Consider the following 21,145-nt stretch of genomic DNA (forward strand, 5'->3'; position numbering starts at 1 on the left):
TCTGCCCTAGGCGGCTTGATCTGTGTCGTTTTGTTTGCGCTTTTATTTTTGTCCTTTTCGTTCTTTCCTTCTACACATTCTTTTTTCATGGGGCCATTGATTGCTGCTTGGGTATCGAATGACACGGGAAATATTAACAAGGGCGTTTAGCTTGTCTACATGCTTAGGGAAGCCCCTGCCGCCAGTGTTTCGTTTTCCTTGTTTCTACTTCTGGAGGACTGGTATTCGGAGTCTTTGGGCTAGATTCTGATATGTCCTCTTGTTCTTTTACTTGTTTGTTTCGAGTCTTTATGACATGATTGGTGATATCTCTTTTCTTCCTTTTTTTTTTTTCTTATTTTTCCTCTTTTTCTTTCTTCCTTTCCCTTTTCCTCTCCCCTTTCTAGTTAGACCCCTTCTGCTACTTAGCAAGTAATGAATTATATAAATATAGACCAAGGATTACACCCAACTCTTTATGCGTGCATTTGAATGGATGGCTGAGTGAATGGCTGTGTGTGTGCGTATATCATTCATGTGATGGGATGACGTATGATGAAATTATGGCATGGCTGCCTACAGGCAAGTTGGAATACATGTTCTTTCAGGCCAGTGGCTGTTCGTTCCCTAGGCTTGGCAATGCTCCTAGTGAAGCTCCGTGAAAGTAATGAATGGGTATGTGATTGCGAAGGGCATACTGACTAGGCTGTTTCTGAGTTTCTGAGGTACAATGTGGGCTTCAACATGTTTGTGAGTTGGTCTCGCACGGTGCTGGTAAGCTATTTAGAGCTGGCACGTTAGATAGAGCTGCGCTGCGCTTTGGGTACAGTGTGGAACAAGACCCATAAATACAGTGTGAAAAAGTCCAGGATGCACTACCTGCTTAGTGGGGTATGGTTTACCCCCCATCTATTGGTACGCCGAAAACCAGCCAATCAGGTAATCGATAAGACGAAGGTAGACCTTTGTTCTTTGTTCCTGATCAAAGGGCTTCCATCTAAAATCGATTTTGGCCGCAACAAATAGCAATCGTGAAGCTCAAGATCGCGTATTCCCTGCTTCAAACTTCTCTCAAGGAGAAACCGCTCAGTCAAAGGCTAAGCTGCATTCAATTGTAAGCCTTGCTTGTTATTATGCCCCCCAAGCCCAAAGCAGGCGCAAAGCCCTCTAAAGGTCGGTCACACTATAAGATATGCCCTGGTCTTCCCACTCAAGATTCCTCCTCCTTGCGTCCTACTCTTTGTCCTTGTTCTTTCCTTTTCTCTGTTCTCCCTGAACTATAACTGACTAGGTCACCGCCTCTCTCTGCCCGAATAGGACCCGATTCCACTTCTCTTGTCGACCATCAACCCCCAACCACCGTAGGAGGACGCTCTCTCCACCGCTACTATCAAACTAACCCCGCGTCGAAAAAGTTCGACGAGCTCGGCATCACTGGGCTTGATTCTGCTGATTTGGCTGCCTGGGCTAACGCCAAGGTCCTTCGTGAGGTTGCATCTGGAGAAATCTTCGGCAACGCTCGCTCCGAGCGTGACTACTGGAAGACAGTACAAAAGGACGGAGTGCCGTTTCGTAGTGTACAAAAGGGCTACGACTGGGGCACTGACGACCAAGGGCGTTTGATTAGTGACTACTCGCTATCCGAATTTGAAGGCCGCCTGAAGACTCTCGAGGAGAGTTTAGTACTTGGCCTGAGTAAGTTTTTGGCATTGAACTTGGCTCTAAAAATATTGCTATCCATCAAAATCTATCAACATATTACTAACAGCGCCTGTGTAGACAGCAGACGACGGACCGAGCCTGCTACGCTGCAGTCTAGCACATAAACGCAATCATGGCGGGACTTAATGAGAACCTCTACGGTCAGCAGAAAATAGCGTTTAGCGATGATCCCATCTGGGAGGATGTGCCGCCAATTCCTGCCGAGGAACCTGAAGGGTCGCTGGCTGCCATTGCCTTCCCACCCAAGTATGCTGAGGGTATGTCTGCTCTGTGGCCCATACCTTATTTGCTAGCCCCCTTTGAAAGAAACCCACCCATTAACTTTTGAACTTGTGAAAACATAGCTACGGCCTATTTGCGCATTGTCATGGCTAGCAATGAGCTATCAGAGCGTGCTTTCCGTTTAACAGCTCACATTATTAGCATGAACCCCGCTCACTATACCGTGTGGCTCTACCGCTTCAGGATTATGGAGGGGCTCAAACTGCCCTTTGATGACGAGATCAAGTGGCTTAATGAAGTGTCTCTAGAGCATCTTAAGAACTATCAGATCTGGCATCACCGCCAGCTGCTAATGGACAAACATTACCCCACCATTGCTGACGACAAGGCCCAGGTCAATATCTTGGCTCGATCCGAGACAAAGTTTATTACTCAGATGCTGGAGGCTGATGCCAAGAACTACCACGTGTGGAGCTACCGCCAATGGCTGGTGCGCCGGATTGGCATGTGGAATATCCAGGAGCTGTGCGCCACGCAAAACTACATTGAACAAGATCTACGCAACAACTCGGCCTGGTCGCACCGCTTTTTCCTAGTCTTTTCTGACCCTATGGCCTCATCGGGAGCTGCTGTACACGCTACCGAGGCCGACCCTGAAGTGCCACATGCAATTATAGAACGGGAGCTCGCATATGCGCGGGAGAAGATTGACCTGGCGCCGCAGAACCAGTCACCATGGAACTACTTGAAGGGCGTTTTGGTCAAGGGTGGCCGCGGTATTGAAACGGAAAAGGCCTTTGTCGAGAAGTTTGTGCGTAACATTGGCGAAGGCGATGAGGAGGCAGTACTTAGCACACATGCCTTGGATTTCCTGGCTGAGATCCTTGTAGCGGAGGGTGAGAAGGAGAGAGCTGCAGTGTGCTTGTCAAGGCTATCGGAGAAGTGGGACCCAGTCCGTGCAGGATACTGGAAGCTCCGCCAACAGCAACTGGCATTCTAGAGTAGATTGGGGGCGATAGAGAAGAGCCAAGATACAAACGTATGAAGCTGATGCAGCGAGGGAGGACAGAGGGAGAAAGAGAGTCACGGACAGGTAGTAAAAAGGAATATCGCCTCACGCGATAAAGAACATTGTGCCTGAACTAAATGCAAAAAAAAAACGAAATAGAACCCAATAATATGGAAGAACCAAAGCCAAACGCCATCATGAAGCCATTAAACGAAGCCTAGCCAAAAGAAGATGCGGGTGCATATATACCCACGATCTCTCACCCCGCCTGCCTCTAATAAAACGCCCTTTTTCTTTCCTTTCATGCCTTAATTTTAGTCCATCAGTGTTCTGTAATTCTGCGAAAGCACTAGAAAGCGGCGCACATTCTTGGGCGCATTACGAGAAAAGGCATCCCAGTTGGGCACTAGCACAAAGACCTCACTAAACGACTTGCGGAAGACGTCGCGACCCTTGCCAAAGTTGACCTTACCGGTAACCTGCACCATGATGCTGCTCTTGGGCTGCATCCCGGTCTCGGGCATGGCAATGGCGAAGCTCGGGTTGATGACGTGAGTGTCGTACGCTTCGACCTCGTAACGGAAGTCAGCCCCCTGTGCTTCTACGAGTGCAAGATAGGCGGCGGGTCCGCCCACAGCAGCACCATTGATGACCAGCTGTGCCTTGACCTGTGCAGTGGTGTATTTAGCGTTTGAATCGACGTAGAATTGGTCCAAGTTCTTGGAAGTGGAGTTGAGATTGTGGTAGTAAGCCTCGACAAAGTTGTGGGCGCCTAGAAGAACGGGGTAGAAGAGAGGGGAGTCAGTACAGAAAAAGCAGAGTAGGATGCCGGTGCTGACGACAAAAGCTATGTAGTGAAGGAGTTGATAAAAGGGCTGTGGGAGTGACGACGTACCATCACTCGAGAGCTTGGTCTGCATCTCGGATGTTAAAACATTGGGTGCTGTAGTAGCCATTTTGGGCAATGATTGCGAAGCTTGAGTAGTAGTAAGATGTTATTTCAAGAGAGCGCGAGATCTTATAAGACAATGAATCCAATATTTATGGCGCGCAAGCATAAGAATAAAAGATATAGTTGGGAGTGTGACAGACCTTGTCTACCACGAACATGTATCACTGCTGAAAAGCCGCCAGCAGATACAAAGGGAAGGAACCCTTTCAGATCTCTTATCGATAAGCAAGCACATTGCGCTATCGATAAGAAATCCTAGAAGCTTTGATTGCTAGTAAGCTTGGATGGGAAGAAAGAAACCGGCCGATGAGTCTGCACCGGAACTTTGATCAATTGTTTGCTTACCAGCGTTTTATTCTTGTTTCCGCTTCTTTCTTCGTCTTTAACTCTCGTGTGTCGCCGCGATGCGCTTTCTCCAGCTTCAGGCTGGCCGTTTGGCCCGTAGTCAAAGACGGCCAGTCCTGCCTACCTCTATCATAAATAGATCGGCCTTGACCTGTCATACCCCGTCCATAATGCGATTCGAGAGCACAGTTATGGCCTCAGATGCTTCTTCATCACCGCCGTCAGAAGCCCAGCCACTGAAGCCGTGCTATTTTACAACGCCTATTTTCTACGTTAATGCTTGTGCGCCTCCTCCTTGCTTGCTTTGCCTGTTCAATTGTTGTTCTTCTTCTCCGCCTTCTCAAAATGTCGCTAGGCCAGAAGCTTACTGCTGACTTAACTTTCCTATTTTCGCTTAGCTCCTCATATTGGCCACATGTCTACCATGGTCCTAGCAGATGTCTATAAGCGATGGCGAGAGCTATGCGGCCAGTCTGCAGTACTAAGTACCGGCACTGATGAACATGGTATTAAAGTACAGCAAGCAGCTGCGCGGGCTGGAATTCCAGTAAAGGAGTTCTGCGATATGAACTCCGCCAAGTTCCAGGATCTCGCCAAGATGGTGGGCCTGTCGGAACATCAGTGGATCCGCACCACTGACGCCGACCATGCTGATGCCGTGCAGTTTTTCTGGAACCAGCTACAAAGCGCTGGCTATATTTATGAGGCCAAACACAGCGGCTGGTATGCGGTAAGCGACGAGTGCTTCTACCCCGAGAATGCTACTGAGCAGCGCTTCCAGCCTACCACCGGTAGGGTCGTGCGTGTGGCATCAGAGACTGGTAACGAGGTTGAATTTATCGAGGAAAAGAACTACCACTTCCGCATGACGGCCCTCAAGACCCAGCTTCTCGAATTCTACGCCCAGAACCCCAACTGGATTGAGCCACAGGGCCGCATGCGTGATGTGGTCAATTGGGTTACTTACAACCTGTCTGATCTCTCCATTTCCCGGCCTTCTAGCCGTCTCTCGTGGGGCATTCCAGTGCCAGGCGACGATTCCCAGACCATCTACGTCTGGGTTGATGCCTTAATCAATTACCTTACCCAAGCGGGATATCCCAAGGCCCTCACATCTGACGGTATTTTGCCAGCCGACTCAATATGGCCCGCCGATCTGCACGTCATTGGCAAAGATATTGTACGCTTCCACGGCGTCTATTGGCCTGCTCTTCTTTTGGCGTTGCAACTGCCACTCCCTAAGCGCATTCTCAGCCATGCTCACTGGACCATGGACAATGCCAAGATATCCAAAAGTGCGGGTAACGCCGTCTCGGCCAATTTTGCAGTCGACCGCTTTGGCCTCGACTGTATGCGTTATATTATGATACGTGATGGTGGAATCGAGAACGATGCCAACTACTCTAACGAAACCATTGCCGCTCATTATCGGGCTGATTTGCAGGGCACTTACGGCAATCTGCTGGCTCGGCTTACGCGCACTGTCAGCTGGTGTGTCGCCGATGCTGTCAAGGCCAACAAGGGCGCCACTAAGACCCAGCTGCCCATTCCTGAGGCCGTCCAAAAATATACCCAGGCTATGGAATCCTTCCGGCCCGCTGCTGCTTGCAAAGCAATCATGGCTCTTCTGTACACTGGCAACCGCTACGTCTCAGAGATGCAGCCATGGAACAAAGCCCATACACAAGAGAAGAAGGATAACATTGTGTACCAAACAGCAGAACTGATGCGTGTGGCTAGCATCTTGCTGCTCCCTATCATTCCGCAAAAGGCTGGCGAGGCTCTAGATGTTTTGGACGTGCGGAGGGATAGACGCACAATGGAGTTTGCCGCTTTTGGTGCTGACGGCGACTATGGTACGGGTCCTGTGGAGCGGACGAAGAGCATGTCGACAACCCTGTTCCCACCTGTGTTGCTGGCACAGGAAGCATACTAGGCAGTACTAGGGTTTTAGTAGGGTTTGCACATAAGATTTTAGGGGTTCTAATAGCCTCTAGCTCCGTAATGCAGTGTACATTATTTTATTTCGAAAATGCGCTCGCATACTCTTGCTGGTTTCCTTTTCTTGGGCGAGCGTTTTCGGCTATAAATTTGCGGCAGTTGGTAGCCGTATAGGCTGTAAAGAATGGGGTGTTGGGTATTTAGGCAAATCTTTTTGTGACTCTGGATCAAGTACCGACAACAGGGGAGGGGTTAACATCCTGGTAGGGGAGGAATTGCTGTTTTGGCTGAGCCCGACCTCCAAATTTCGGGATTTATTTCAAGGCATTTGCCAGCGCTCGATGTCTTAAGCGAACAAGAGCGGCTAGACCTTGTGGAGAGAGGAAGAGGAGGGGAAAGGGAAGACGAGAAGCTAGACTAAACTACGTGCGTATACGGCGTAAGCTCGGGGTTCTCGGAGTAAGGAAGTAGGGAACTACTCCAAATCGCAACTTGGGATTATGGGCGACGGGAACAGGCTGAAGATAGAAAGAGGGAAGGGCGGGAATGCAAGACGTTCATTTGCGGATGCAGTATTTCGTGAGGGGAGTCTAAGTATATAAGACGGTGTGAGAACCAGGACTGAAGTGGCTTTGTGAATTAGCTCTTCATCCGATACTTTACGCTCCTAATTAATAGCATAATTACTACAAGCTTATATCTATATTAACTTACATTCATTGAAAATGGTGAGTTCTATGTTGCCTATCGCGTCCATGGATCTTTCTAAGTTGTGACCCCTTCTCTAACTTCTCTAACTCTTACCAGGTCAAGGTTCTAATGGTCTTGTATGACGGCGGCAAAGCCGCAAAGGAGGTGAGATTGACTTCTTATTGCTCTCGATCGTAAAATGCAATTACGATATGCTTTGTCAAAGATACGCTGCTAGTTCCATAGGGAAGGAGCATGACTCTCGAGTCTGCGGGAAGGAACAGAGTCTCCACTTTTGACTACCAAGTATAAAGCGGGACGTCTCACTAACAGCATCTCTCTCCCACCCGTTTCTTGCAAGGTTCCTGGTTTGCTGGGAGCTACAGAACACGAGCTAGGCCTACGCCCCTGGCTGGAATCACAGGGCCACACACTGGTGACCACTTCTGATAAAGAGGGCGAGAACTCTGTCTTTGATCGTGAGCTCGGCGACGCTGAAGTCATCATCACGACGCCCTTTCATCCCGGATACCTGACGGCCGAGCGTCTTGCAAGGGCCAAGAAACTCAAGATAGCTATCACAGCCGGCATTGGCTCGGACCACGTCGACCTAGATGCGGCATGCACCACAAACGGCGGTATCACCGTGGCCGAAGTCACCGGGTCCAATGTGGTTTCGGTGGCTGAGCACGTGCTGATGACTATTTTGGTGCTGATCCGCAACTTTACACCTGCCCATGACATGGTAGTGCGTGGCGAGTGGGACGTGGCTGAGGCCGCCAAAGCTGAGTACGACCTAGAGGGCAAAGTGGTGGGCACAGTGGCAGTCGGTCGCATTGGCGAACGTGTATTGCGCCGTCTACGTGGCTTTGACTGCAAGGAGCTGCTGTACTTTGACTACCAGCCGTTGAGCGCTGAGAAGGAAAAGGAAATCGGCTGCCGTCGCGTCGAGTCACTTGAGGAGATGGTGGCACAGTGTGACGTCGTTACCATTAACTGCCCTTTGCACGCATCGACACGCGGCCTGTTCAACAAGGATCTCATCGCCAAGATGAAGCGTGGCAGCTATCTAGTCAACACGGCTCGTGGTGCGATTGTGGTCAAGGAGGACGTAGCCGAGGCGTTAAAGAGCGGCCATTTGGCTGGCTATGGCGGCGATGTATGGTTCCCACAGCCAGCCCCAAAGGACCATCCCCTGCGCTATGCGACGACCCCATTTGGCGGTGGCAACGCTATGGTCCCCCATATGTCAGGCACGTCGTTGGATGCACAGAAACGGTATGCTGAGGGCACCAAGAGCATCCTGGAAAGTTACTTTAGTGGCAAGCACGACTATCGCCCCGAGGACTTGATCGTTCATCAGGGCCACTATGCTACACGATCATACGGCAAAGAGAAGAAGTAGGAAGAGAAGCAGCGCAAACGGAGTAGGAGATGGGAAATGAGTTGGCAATTCAGCGCTTCGATGATAATGGTAGTAACAATTGTTGTATTTAATATAAAGAATGAAAGGAAGAAACGTAAAAAAAGAACCGTCCTCAGCTCTTCCAAAACTGCCACCACTTGCGCGTTTCAGAGCCATGTCTGGTCTCCTTTCTAGCCGTTACCTGGTCTCTGCCATGCAATCTCCAGAAGTACACCGGAACACCACCCACAACAAAAGCAACTACCACGACTGTCTGCACAGGCTGAGCAAACACGGCGCGGCTGAGTAGGAACAGAGATACGCAGCAGAAAATGATGGGAGTGGTGATCCATGTTTTGTAGGGCCGCTCAAGATTGGGCTCCTTGACGCGTAGAATAATCAGACCTAATACTGTGATAAAGTAAAATGTGTATCCAGCCACGCCATAGAAGGTCAGAAGAGTGCTGAAATCGCCAACCACCACGTACGCGGCCGTCAGAAACATGTTGAGCAGCAAGGCATTCACAGGCGTATAAAACAAGCCTGCTTCATCATCCCCAAAGAAGCGATCCACGGTCTTCCCGAGACAGCCGCGCGTACGTTGTGACGAAAGCGATGAGGGCATTTTGTCGCCATGAATACCGATACGGCCAAATAATGCTGGGATATAACCCTCCTTGCCAGCTGCATACACAAGACGGGAGGAGGTAAAGGCCGACGAGTTTAGCGCGCCAAAACAGCTAGCGCAAACAACCAAAGCAAAAACAAGTGCGCCGACACGGCCAAAGACCTTTTGACCAAACATGACAGCAACGGTGTTGGTTGCGTTGAGCTCAGCCATTGGAATTACAAAGAAGTAAGCGATGTTAGCAAGGCAGTAGCCGAGAATCACCATAGGCATGGCGCTGTGGATAACACGAGGCAGATCACGGGTAGGGTTTCGAAATTCGCCAACAACGTAGTTGGTCTAGAGGTGGCTAGTCAGCATGGGAGGGGGGGGCAGGATTTCTTGCAGTGGTCAAGCCGTGTAGAGTATAAGGAGAGGATAAACTTACATTGTCCCAGCCATCGTAGGCCCAGAGACCGGCATAAAGAGCTAGCGCAAAGGAGGCTGCATCCCAGTTCGTCTCATCAAACCAGCCATGATCCTTCCAGTCAGTGTTGGCCGTCCCTGAGCTGGAGAAGCCAGTGGCTGCACAAACTATGCCTATCACAGTTACACCTAGCAGCGCCACGAACTTGAGAAGCATAAGCATGTCGTTGATCCAGGTGCCCAATTTAGTCGAAACACAGTTGACAAAGGTGACGAGTGCCAGGCCAAGCATGGCCACTGCCTTGTTGACCCACGGGTTAATCGTCTCGGCTTCAGTGCCGATGAAGGCACGCACCAAGTACTCACCCATTATGATGGCGACGATGGCGGCTGACCCAGGCTTCAGCACCAAGACGGCAACCCAGGTGAATAAGAAGCCAAAAATTTCGCCAAATATCTTGGCCAAGTACACTTGCGCACCGCCATTTAAAGGAATAGCTCCGCCTAGCTCGGCATAGCTTGCAGCTCCCGTCCAGGCCAGAATGCCAGCCACCACCCAGACTACCAAGGCCGCACCAGGCGAGCCGACCTTTGAGCTGACTTGACTGGGTGAAGAAAAGATTCCAGATCCTATTATGATGCCAATTATCAACGACAGCCCATTCAAGTACGTCAATGTTTTGTGCTTTTCAAGCGACCCTCCTCCTAGCCCTGTATGTGCAGCAGTTCCGCTTGCGGCGGACCGCCCTAGCGGAGCGTAGCCCGAGGCACCGGCAGTCGAGCTAAGCGGAAATAAGGAGGCGGCGAAGTCGAAGCTGGAAGCTACTGAATATGTGCGATTACGGCCGGTAAGAGCTGCCGCTGCCGCATTGGATGCTTCAAAGTCGAGCGGATCTTCGCGTTCAAGGGACATTCGGCGGGAGGACGATATACTCTGTCGTGAAGACTGGGAATCATTTGCGTATCTCTCATCGTTTTCGTGAAGACTAGAACTAACAAGTGATGCTAGTTCTAAGGAGTCGCGGTGAGGTGCCATTTTGGGCCAAGAGTGCGTGGCAAAAGATTGGGGACAAAGAGATACTGGAGTACACTGAATAGATATAAAGCCCGCCTTAGAAATATGATAGATCAAAGGGAGTACGGAGTTGCAGGCTGTCTGTCATCTATCTCCGTCCTTCTCTGATCGCCAAGTCCCTCCCTGCACACACAAGGAGTTAAAGATGGTGTTGTAAACGTCAGAATATCGCCAATGCCGGTGAAGAAGCGGTAGATGGGAAGGGAAGGGGGATAGGAAATAAAAATGTGACCAAGTGATTCCCAAGTCCAAGTAGACCAGAGACGATGCAAGTTCAAAAGGGATCGTTTAAGTCCAAAGTTTTGGACGAGGAGTTAAGGTTAAAGGTTACAAGCTGGGTATGTGGCGTCATATAAAGTTAGCTGAGTCAGCAGTGGCGTCACTGCACGACGCCACATGAAGCTGGCTGAACAGAATGAGAGGAGATTTTATGGTTAAAAAAGACATACAAAAGAAATAGGGAGAAGCACCTTTTGTTGATTAGTGATAGTCATACCAATTGAACTTAGTTGCAATCACATGTCATCAAAACGAACATAAACAAAGCAGCTTGATGTGGTAGCCAATCTTATGCCTTGTCAATGCGCTTATACCCTCTATGACATAAGCGATGGACTCTGATTCTCCACTTTAACCAAGCGCGTCCTGAATCGCAAGCGCCTTGTCAGCCTCAGACACCAATAAGCCCATCAACCGTGGCTAGACTCCTACCATTCGTTAATTTGCATTGTACATCTACGTTAGCATTCCATGTTTCACTGAGCCCGATAAACAGTCAGCTAACTTTAGCATATGCGCGCCACCTAATCACCCTCCCGCTTAAGGTGTAAGCTGCAGGACTCATTATCCGGAGCAAGTATGCCTCTTGATGACTACACCGCCGTTAGCGGCGGTGGTGCTTTGCGCTTGAAGGGTGCAAAGGTCGACAAAAACAAGAAGAAAAAGAAGAAGAGGGATAAAAAGCTGGAGGTGGCATTGGAACGGAGCAGTGCCGCCAGCGGTGAAGACGATGGTGTCAGGGACGGCTCGGCCAAGGACAAAGGTGACAGCAAGCGGCGCAAGGCTTCGGGCAGCGGCGATGAAGGCAGTGCTCACGAAAGCGATAACGACGAAGGGACAAGTTTCAAAACAGAAGCTCAGCGGAGATTTGAGGAGGCGAAGCGCAAAAAGGTATGTGAATCTAGAGGGATCGACCTCGGTTTTGTCATGAGTAGACGGGGACTTGCTAACATGGTGGCTTCTCTGTTGTAGTTCCTCGAGCTGTCGAAAACAGCTTCTTCGAATCCCGAACTTCTCAAGACTCACAAGGAACGTGTCGAAGAGCTCAATCACTTCCTTTCCAAACTCTCGGAACACAACGATATGCCCAAGATTGGACCTGGCTAAGTTAGTTAGTTAGCAGGCTAGCCTCGCCGTCTCGTGGCTTTACAATGCTCGAGTATTTTTGTCTCCCCGCTTCAGTGACTGAACGCACGAAAATGCACTATATTACACTATACTACTATAAGGAAGGCATTTGACGTTTTTTTTTTTCCCTTTTTTCTTTATCTTTCCTTTTCGACGGTGCGAAACCACTATGGAATAGTGGACGTCGAGTTCGAGGCCGAGGCCGAAATTTACCAACGCATCCGTCGAGTTTCCTAGCACGTGAAGGAGGAACAAAAGAAGCTACACTGTTGGAATGCAAGAAATTTGGTCATGAGATAATCTGCATGGGACACCAGACGTGACTGGCGCGTAGACTACCATGGGTGAGATGCGGCTGGCGTGTTTTCGTTGCAATGGGACACGAGATAACTTCAGAAGTCGAGCAACATGTAGAAACAGCAGAAGATTCAACGAATAGCACGAGCCGACGGCATTTACTGGGAGATGTGGAATATTGATAGCTGGATAGATATTTATCTAGTGTGTGCGTGTATATGGATTGGTATAAATATATGTGTATAGTATAGTCTAAGGAGTGTAAGTGTATCTGTATGTGTATGCAGGTTGCGTGTGCGGGTGCGTGATATGTAGGCTGACTGTGAGTTCGTGCATACACGCAGAAAAGAATGTATGTCTGTTGCTAAATGAGAGGATGCTTCTGTGCAAAGAAAAACGGACAGGAAAAATGCTAGATGCGGTAGTTAAATCGAAGAGAAAAGAGAAGATTAGGGTACGTTGCTTTTTGTGTGGCTGGCCCGATGCTACCATTACAGGGCCAAGAAGCCACCCACGGCGGCCATGGCCAGCACAACAGGCACTGCCATGGCGCCTGCAGCTGGGCGAGAAGCCGCATTTTGGAGATCGGGCGTAGAAGTGGCGGAGGCCGAGGACGACGTGCTACTGGGGCGAACAACGACCATTGCAGTGGAAGTAACAACCTGGACGTTGCCAGCAGCATCGGTTGAAGTAAAAGTGGTCAAGGACTCGCTAGTAACCAGGGTTGGCGTAGAAGAGGTGAGAGTAGTAGGTGCTGCTATTAGAGGAAACAAACAGCAAGGTTAGTTTAGCGTCAAATTGGCTATATTTGCTTGAACCAACCCAAGCGAGGGGGCAATTCTTACCGGTAATGCTGGTGTCAGAGTTTTCCTCAGTAGTAGTAGACGTAGGAGTAGTCTGGGCCTGGGAGCTGGTGTCGGTTTCGGTAGGCAGCTGGGTAGTCTGGTCGGAAGACGAGGGCTCGGTTACAATGCTAGACGAGTTGCTTTGCCTCTTGGCCATGCGCACCAGAGAAGTAGCCAATCGAGCGTCTTTCTTGTGCAGCATCTCGGCAGCATGGCGGTCTGATTCGTAGACGCCGTGGCGATAGATGCCGGGCAAATGCGAGTGCAGCAGCTTGTGGAGATGTTCGGGTGAGACTGAGTTGAGCATGCTAGAGAAGGTCGACTCGTCGACAGCAGGGCCGGAAGGTAGGTCGGCCTGGTTAGCAACGGCATTGACATGGCCATGGCTGTGGTCGTTTCTTGAAAGATCGTGGTTGCAGGGGACGCGCGGAGTGAGTGCAGCGCCAAGGTACGCGAGGCCAAACAGAGCGATTAGAGAAGCACGCATGGTAAAGGTGAAGTAGGAGCGGCGTCGTTGAGAAGGCGAGTTGGTCTTGGAGAATGAAGAGGAGGCAGAAGAGTCGGTAGCAGGCAAGGGAAGGCCTGACTTTTCAGATGCAGTGGCAGAGGAGAGAATGGGGGCCATGGTTGAGAAGAATTTCAAAGGGCAATAAGAACAAGGTATGTTGGCTATTATATATGGATACAATATGTTGATGCTGATACTAATGCAATGCAGATGCAGATGCAGAGACAGACATGCGCGGGACGGATTAGGCTTGACTGCTGACTGGCTTGGCTTGGCTTGGTGTGTAAAGCAAGACAAGCTAGGAGGGTAGGGCAGAGCTTAAGCTGGGTGTGGGCGTGCAAGATAACGAGCGAGCAACGCAAAACAGATTATAAAAAGTGTGACGCACTATATTGTATGACAGGTTCAGCGAGTTGGAGGTAGAAGGGGGTGGAGTGTGATGAGCAAAGGAAAGATTCTTGGAGCGAGAAGAATCAGGCATTTAAAAGAAAAGAGCTGCTGCAGATGACATGTTCATAGCAGGACCTAGCAGATAGCATTGACATTAGCACAGCCCAAAGCTGCTGGGCGGGCTGGCTGGGCTGGCTGGCTAAGCTAATGCTGAGCCACACTATTACTCAAGCACCCCCCATGTTTGGACCCCTAACAGTGGAGGAGGCTCAATAAATTCGGTAATCTGGGATCTAAAGGGCGAACGGGTGGATGGGGAGGAATAAAGGCGAAGGGAAAAAGAGAGCGAAAGGGAGAAAGGGGATACAAAAAAGAGGGATAGTCCTGAACGATAGCGCTGCCGATACGAGGAGAGGGCTAGCAACACGAAGACCCGATATTATTCACCGCCGGACTTGGCTGGCTTACTGTGTAGTTGGCACGATGGCAGATTATGGCAAGCGCGGGCTAACATGGAGTCTTAGGTAGATAGAGTAGAGCTCACTGAGCCAATGGGCAACGGAGCGCTAAAAAGAAATGACTACATGCTAATCATGAAAGAAGAGCAAATAGCCCCTCCCCCCCTATAGTGCCTGCTACAGCTAACAGCACAAAGCAATAGGAGGCCCACCCGCCAAAGGAGATCTTCGGCACTGTAATATCGCACACAGGCGTGTAGTATAGCCTGTCAGCCTGTCCAAGCCATCCCACCGCTTCTTGCTGACATATGTTTTGTTTGTCTGCCATCTTTCAGTATAAACTGTTTCGAGCCAGATCTTGTGCAACATTTGCCCGTCCTTTTTGATAAAGGGCGACTTTGCGTGTTTCTCTTTCTACTAAGCCCGGCCTTCGCGCATCACACACATCAACTAGACATGCAATGACTAGCGAAGCTCGTATTCTCAGTGCCCCAGTAGATCTCGAAACATGGGTATGCTTGTAGACATGGTGTTCCATAAATAGTTACATGCCAACCCAGTATATTGTAACCCTAAGTCACAAACCACAGAGCCACAATGTTACACGAGATAGTCTTACCTCCCTAGCGTCTTTACGAGCTGCACTGTAGAAGGATGGATGAATGACCAGAGTTGGGTTGTTGGAAACGCTAGCAGGATCAAACACATGTACCCCTTCCTTTCCATCTACTGGAATGAAGGATAAAACCCAGTCTCGGACCTGATAAAATCATAGGTCTTTGTCTCTTATTCGGCTTTTGGCTACTCACTTCACGTAGAAGGGAGTGCTAAAGACGTAAAATTTGCTGCTCTACTGGCGTATCGGGACCTTCTGGCGGTCACTTGGATATAGGATACCGCCCTGCGTCTAGGCCAGCAGACGGGGTTTCTCCTATTTTTCCTCGCATCTCCGGAGGTTCCTGGAGCTCAGTGTCATTGCCTTGTAGACCATGATAGGCACTTCATACTCAGAGCCAAGCTTCTTAAATATATCCACAGTACGGCAATGACAGAGAACTCCCTGCTTGCCGTAGGTCTGATTCTTCACTTGAGCAGGAATGCAGCCGAGATGGCCTCTTCTCTCCGCTCTTCCAGGGATCCAAACTGGAATGAGAATATTCGCCTCATCAAAGTCAGTAGGGAGGAGACAGGCTGTGCAGCTCCCGTACATGTTGTAAAGATTGGCTATTGTTGGCGCGATGAGTCGCCCCTGAATTCAGGCAAAAATCACCGTTCCAAAAGAAAGCACCTCCTCGACCGTTGAAGTAGGGCCCGCCATAGAGGGGCAGCGAAAAGTAAAGAGCGAGCTCTTTCCAGCTTGTATCCGGCGTAGTAAGTTGGGCAGGGGCTGGCAAGGCAAATATGTTCTTTGTAAAAATCCGATAGGGAGGCGGGAAGAGGCGAGTAGCTGATCATTCAAAAGTAGGGAGAGATGGGAGATGTGCTGATTAGAGAGAAGGCGGACAGCTATCGGAAACTGTAGTGTTCTTTTTAGTTTCGCCTTCCGCCTTATCCCATACAGTAGCGAATAGATTTCAGCAACTGGTACCAAAAGGCATCAAGTTAACTGACAGATGTGGCAGATGTAACAAGCGAGAGGGTAGGCGTGTTTTGACGAATTCAAGAGCGGGTTTGACAAGGTCTTGATGTGCTGAATAGTCATTGGCAGTTTGGAAATCGAAAAATTCCTTTGCGCGGATTCTAAGAGTCTGGGCCAGTCCGGAAATATGTAGAAGTGCCTCGATTATAAGAGACTACGCCGATGGAATTTTAATCTGTCGATAGAGAGGGGCTTGCGGAGGACTCATCCTGTTCAAGGCGTCTAGTATGAGCCTTAGGTAGCTGATTGGCTGTCCAGTTAGCTGTAGAGCTATTGTAAGATGTAACGTCTACCTACCGTTATTTCGCAGCAATACGACGGCGTGTTTCGGACGGGAGCACCTCCCGGGCGTTTGGTAGTAACGGGAACACATAGGTTTCGGGCATCTCCTATGTCGTTTTAAGGACCGGCAGCAAAGCCAGGTCTTTCTATCCAGCGTGGCTCGCTGACGCGTCTATCGGGTTCCAAGGTGTTACCTGGTCTTTTTGGCAGATGGCAAACACGTGTAAAAAGAAAAAAAAAAAAAAAAAAAAAAAAAACTAGTCTAAAAGGCCGGCGGCTGTCGGCACGGGGATAGGCCCGGAATTTGAATTTGAATTTGAATTTATTTAACGTCTACTGGAATCACTAAGATCAAACGACGCCGGATTGATTACCGGACAGAATTAACCCTCTGCAGGGCTGACCACAGATTTTGGGCGAGAGAAGCTCGTATGCTCCCAAGCAAGCTTGTTACTCGTCTTCCACCTGTAGTCGTCAGAAACAAAAAGAAAAAAAAAAAAAAAAAAAAAAAAGGAAATCCCCAGATATACCCTAAGCCCAGAAGTAGTGGGGCTAACCCCCAACTTCCCCACAAACATTCGTTCCTCTGAAAAACCTGCCACGCTTCTTGAAGTCGTGAAAATCACGAGAGCAAGACGGCGACGTCCAGTGCAGCCTGGGAAAACCCCCCAAAGAGAGAAAAAACCAAACTGTGTGAGCATCCGAGGGCTCGTGATATATCCTTCCACTTTTCTGGTGGCCGCTGCCTTGCGCGTGTGGATGAGGCGCCAGACAGCCCCCTTTCTAGTGACATGCCACAGTCACCAGTCTATCCGAGGACAGAGGAGCGCAAGAAAGAAAACAAAACAAAAGAAGAAAAAAAGGGTGCGGACTGTGTGAACTCTCAAAATTCAGTCCTGAGCGTGAAGGTGAACTCCTTGAGTTGGAGTGGTGTTGCGGCGATGAGGAGTTGGCGATCGCGAAAGTTGTCGTGAAAAAGGGGGCGAGTCGACGACGAGGTTATCCTCAAAGTTGGGTAAGTGCGGCCTCAAGGCTCCACAGCTCATTGTCAAGAACCATGACAGAGTCAAAGAAGAAGAAAAGAATGAAAGACGCTTATCAGTGTCATAGACGTCGTCCTCCAGCAGCCCGGAAGAAGGGGAGGCACCAGACCTCAAAGGTACCCCCCCGAGGGTTGTAAGAGGGAGAGTTGGATAGGCCCGGAATGTCGGCTATGGCGGCTTTGTCACCACCAAATATAAAATGAAATTATGCCAAAATAGTTAGGTTCCCAAGCTCCCCTAGCCCAATGGTAGGGCGTCAGACTTCTAATCTGAAGGTTGCGGGTTCGAGTCCCGCGGGGAGTTCACTGTACGCAATGCACCTACGTGGCGAGTCCACAGGTCGAGCTGTCTCGCAACTAAGCCGCATATTTTTTTTTCCCTGCTTAGACAAGGCAGAATCGGGATTATCATGTGAAAGCAGTTAGTTGCCTGTCTCCCCGATACCCCAAACAACAACGACATTGAGGTCATGACGCCCATATTCTCTTCAATGCATTCTCTTCCTCTTTTGTCTCCTTTAGCCGGATTTTTGGGATTCTGGGACCTGTTTTTTATGCCGTTTCTCCCTTGCTTACATAAGCTCTGATCACAGCAAAGTACCCAACTAAATAAAGATGCCTTAGTGCTGTGTTCGTACGTTGAAGCTAGCTAGCTTGACGTAGTTGCCAAAACAAGACGCAATCTCGTAGGCTGGGTGGATCTTGTTAAATAGCTAGCAAGGTGACAAGGCCGAATAATTAAACAGCAAGGCTGCCTTTTTGATTTCCTTTTTCTCATTCTTTCACACACTGCTCTACCTCCCCTCCCCATTCACTGGTCCCAGAAGAGCTTCATATTTGTTGATTTGTTAGGCTCTAACTTTTAGAATGTCCGACCTCTGAATACCTGACCCACGACCCACAAAAATGCCACAACCACCAGATCACGATGTCAACAGCGCATCGCTAGAGCTACAGCCAAACTCTTCTCTTCCCTCTCCAAAGACGCGGGGAGCCGGACTCAATAATGGTACGAAGGAATATCGTCCGGCATCTGTCATCTTTCCACCAAGATCATGACCTGTAGCTGGGTGGCCCTCTAGCTTTTCTCGTTATCGACTATACAACTAACCTGCGCAATCATCCAGACCCAAGCCATAATGCAAATGAAAGCATCACCCCCTCATTTTCGAGCCCATCCCTCAACACACTAAGCCCCGGAAGCTGCAGTCCTCCATGCCCAGGAGCACCGGCGGTATTACGTAGCCGCCCAGCCGTAGCTGCAGCTACAACCACAGCCACAATTACAACTACAAGCGCAACTATAGCTACCCCGCTAACAGCTATAATGCCGTTTGAGGCCTCTACAGTCAGCGACTCAGGCACAGAAGCTGATGGCGAGTACTTTTTGCGCGGCCTTCCCGCCCCAAAGGCCCGCCTGCACAAAGGCCTGAGAGGTGAAGAGGAGCCGCTTTCTGGAGTATCGACGCCCTTGCTACCACCTCCGGCGCAAAGAACATGGAAACCCGAATGCATGATTGAAGATAGCAATGTACAAAGCATGAAGAAGAAAAAGAGGAGATCAAGAATTCTTGTCCGAAGGGCGGCCGAATTGGGTGTTGTGGTTGTGTTAACAGGCGTCGTTATCGCTAATGAGGACGTCGCGGCGATGATCAAGCCGTTAACTAGAGGTATGTTTTTTTTTGTCTTTTCCCATGCACCTACTATACCATTTGCTTTTTATCCAACTAATGCCTTCCAGAATTGGCCCAGTTTGGTGCTCTTTATACTCTGATGCTATGTGTTTATCCTCTAAGAGTCATCATGTTACGCACCTCACCCTATTCAAAACCCACACTAGGTCTTTCTTCTATAACTATCCCTCCGGACTTTGATCCAGCGCCATTTCTCTACCCCCCTGTCCTGACACTGTTGGCATCTTTTCTTATTTCTAGCGATAAGTCTCAGCTTCTCGCCCCTAATATTGTCCTAGCTATATCCACTATTCCTCGTTATCTCGTCCCTTTTGCTTGCTACAGCACTCCTGATTCCTCGCCTAGCTCAGTGCACTGGCTGCTTTCACTCTTACCGCTTTTAACCTCAACAACTTCAGCCTCAAAATTGACTATTGATCAACTCTCTACGTACAAGTCTCTTGAGATCCTGTCTTACTTGTATCCATTGCATCAGTATTTCTGCGTCGTTCTCTACTCTCTCACAACTACAAGCTTGCTACCAGCCGAACTTGAGCTACTCTCAGTAGCTCTTATTAACATTCTTCTGTTTGCCGAATCTCCTCAGATCAAGATCTTGCGGGCTTTGATATGGGTGGGGGGGTTCCTTGTCCTATTGTCTACGGGAAACACCATTCTCAAGGGGATTGCCTTGGCTCGGGTTCCCAAATGGCGCTTCCGTCGCGACAGGCGACGGATTCGAGAATCTCCGATAGTTCGACCCCTCCGGCTCCTATGGAACCCGTTTTGCCTAAAACGTGAGCTCCTAGGACTAGGCTCGAGTAAAAATAGCATTACTGCCGCTACGGAGGAAACCTCAGATTCATTAAGTGGGAATGATTACAACGACGACAGCCAGGAGGCCACGCAAAGCTCAAATAAGACAAGGGTTTTGGCTAAACCTCGAAAAAAACCGGAAAGGTCGTCCGAAAACCGACCACAAGTCATTTTCACTAAGCGCCGAAGACGGACACTGTCGGTGTCTTTGAAGCCATTACTGAAGCTTACCCCAGAACAGGCCATGGCTCGCAAATGGCTATATGCAGGGTATGTATACACGTGTATCGTGACCATCATTATATTTCCCGTGCGTCTAGCCATATCTCGCGATGCTCTTAATGGCCACGAAGCTATTGGTTGGGCGATGGGCTACTTATTTGGCGACGTTGGCTATTTCCGCTGGCAGGTTGTGAGCTATAAACTCAACGATTGGATCATACTACCCCCACGAGTCGAATCTCTCAACAAAGCTGTGTGTTGTGGTTCTGGTTGGGTGCAGAACATACGACTTTCGTTTGTAGGAGTAGCCAATACGAGGCTATTGCTTGCCGCATATTGGTTGTTGATTTTGGTGATTGGCTTGCTGGTAGTCTTTCGTTTGAGTGCTATTTATGAGGTTGATACTCGCCGCAAGGTTTTCCATTTTATGATGGTTGCCATGATGCTACCATCCATCTTTGTTGACGCCTGTTTCTGCGCCATGGCATTGTCCTTCGCTTTGGCTATTTTCCTGCTGCTCGATTTGCTGAGGGCAAGTCAGCTGCCACCGCTTTCCAAGCCTATCGCAACCTTTTTAGCCCCCTATGTTGACGGGCGCGATTTCAAGGGCCCCGTGGTGGTCTCTCACATTTTTCTACTTATTGGCTGTGCTATCCCACTATGGCTCAGTCTCGCAGCTCAGTCTCGTGCAGTCTCAGATGTACAAGGCTGGCCACAAGGCTGGGAGCTCCCAGCACGCCACGTCAGCATGGTTGCTGGTGTTGTGTGTGTTGGGCTAGGAGACGCAGCAGCGTCTCTAGTTGGTCGTCGATATGGCCGCCACAAATGGTATTGGGGAGGCGGCAAAAGCCTAGAAGGCAGCATTGCATTTGCACTAGCTGTGTGTGCCGGGCTCATGGCAGCCTCGGCCTGGATGCGAATTGGCGGCTGGCCCGTGGCCCAAGAGGTGGGTGTATCACGAGCCCTAGGCAATTCACTCGGGTGTGGCTCCCTTGCCAGCCTGACTGAGGCTGTCTTGACAGGGGGCAATGACAACGTGATCGTGCCAGTGGTGCTGTGGATGTGTGTCAAGTCAATCGGAGTATGATGGAAAACAAAGAGAGAGCTACATCGCGTCGTGTAGGCAGCTGTATTAAACTGCACATGCATGCATGGCAGCTAGTATATATTAAGACAAGTAACAAACCATAATG

At 49.6% G+C, this 21,145-nt stretch overlaps 9 protein-coding genes across 9 annotated transcripts; 6 read left to right on the plus strand and 3 right to left on the minus strand.

The window, feature by feature from the left end:
- Positions 1-709: 709 nt before the first annotated feature.
- Positions 710-1,758, plus strand: HOO65_040173 (prenyltransferase alpha subunit; the record flags this gene model as incomplete). The annotated part of the gene is made up of 3 exons (XM_071002932.1): positions 710-729; positions 1,271-1,674; positions 1,748-1,758. The coding sequence occupies 3 exons, from the start codon at positions 710-712 to the stop codon at positions 1,756-1,758; spliced, it is 435 nt and encodes a 144-aa protein (XP_070859016.1).
- A 55-nt stretch (positions 1,759-1,813) lies between these two features.
- On the plus strand, positions 1,814-2,923 carry HOO65_040174 (Protein farnesyltransferase/geranylgeranyltransferase type-1 subunit alpha; the record flags this gene model as incomplete). The annotated part of the gene is made up of 2 exons (XM_071002904.1): positions 1,814-1,958; positions 2,046-2,923. The coding sequence occupies 2 exons, from the start codon at positions 1,814-1,816 to the stop codon at positions 2,921-2,923; spliced, it is 1,023 nt and encodes a 340-aa protein (XP_070859017.1).
- A 323-nt stretch (positions 2,924-3,246) lies between these two features.
- On the minus strand, positions 3,247-3,888 carry HOO65_040175 (Nuclear transport factor 2 domain containing protein; the record flags this gene model as incomplete). The annotated part of the gene is made up of 2 exons (XM_071003032.1): positions 3,247-3,779; positions 3,828-3,888. 2 exons carry the CDS (start codon positions 3,886-3,888, stop codon positions 3,247-3,249), a joined length of 594 nt encoding a protein of 197 aa, XP_070859018.1.
- Positions 3,889-4,653: 765 nt separating this feature from the next.
- HOO65_040176 (putative methionine--tRNA ligase, mitochondrial) lies at positions 4,654-6,165 on the plus strand (the record flags this gene model as incomplete). The annotated part of the gene is made up of 1 exon (XM_071000593.1): positions 4,654-6,165. One exon carries the CDS (start codon positions 4,654-4,656, stop codon positions 6,163-6,165), a length of 1,512 nt encoding a protein of 503 aa, XP_070859019.1.
- A 730-nt stretch (positions 6,166-6,895) lies between these two features.
- Positions 6,896-8,265, plus strand: HOO65_040177 (Formate dehydrogenase; the record flags this gene model as incomplete). Its single annotated transcript, XM_071002829.1, has 3 exons — positions 6,896-6,898; positions 6,978-7,025; positions 7,168-8,265. 3 exons carry the CDS (start codon positions 6,896-6,898, stop codon positions 8,263-8,265), a joined length of 1,149 nt encoding a protein of 382 aa, XP_070859020.1.
- A 133-nt stretch (positions 8,266-8,398) lies between these two features.
- HOO65_040178 (uncharacterized protein) lies at positions 8,399-10,334 on the minus strand (the record flags this gene model as incomplete). The annotated part of the gene is made up of 2 exons (XM_071002704.1): positions 8,399-9,232; positions 9,321-10,334. 2 exons carry the CDS (start codon positions 10,332-10,334, stop codon positions 8,399-8,401), a joined length of 1,848 nt encoding a protein of 615 aa, XP_070859021.1.
- Positions 10,335-11,231: 897 nt separating this feature from the next.
- HOO65_040179 (uncharacterized protein) lies at positions 11,232-11,759 on the plus strand (the record flags this gene model as incomplete). Its single annotated transcript, XM_071003045.1, has 2 exons — positions 11,232-11,543; positions 11,625-11,759. The coding sequence occupies 2 exons, from the start codon at positions 11,232-11,234 to the stop codon at positions 11,757-11,759; spliced, it is 447 nt and encodes a 148-aa protein (XP_070859022.1).
- Positions 11,760-12,568: 809 nt separating this feature from the next.
- Positions 12,569-13,547, minus strand: HOO65_040180 (uncharacterized protein; the record flags this gene model as incomplete). The annotated part of the gene is made up of 2 exons (XM_071002958.1): positions 12,569-12,834; positions 12,923-13,547. The coding sequence occupies 2 exons, from the start codon at positions 13,545-13,547 to the stop codon at positions 12,569-12,571; spliced, it is 891 nt and encodes a 296-aa protein (XP_070859023.1).
- A 4,600-nt stretch (positions 13,548-18,147) lies between these two features.
- On the plus strand, positions 18,148-21,039 carry HOO65_040181 (Dolichol kinase sec59; the record flags this gene model as incomplete). Its single annotated transcript, XM_071002569.1, has 3 exons — positions 18,148-18,250; positions 18,564-18,911; positions 18,983-21,039. The coding sequence occupies 3 exons, from the start codon at positions 18,148-18,150 to the stop codon at positions 21,037-21,039; spliced, it is 2,508 nt and encodes an 835-aa protein (XP_070859024.1).
- Between the last annotated feature and the right edge of the window lie 106 nt (positions 21,040-21,145).

Source organism: Ceratocystis lukuohia (assembly GCF_044167205.1).
Source record: "Ceratocystis lukuohia strain C4212 chromosome Unknown Supercontig4_pilon, whole genome shotgun sequence".
Taxonomy (NCBI): domain Eukaryota; kingdom Fungi; phylum Ascomycota; class Sordariomycetes; order Microascales; family Ceratocystidaceae; genus Ceratocystis; species Ceratocystis lukuohia.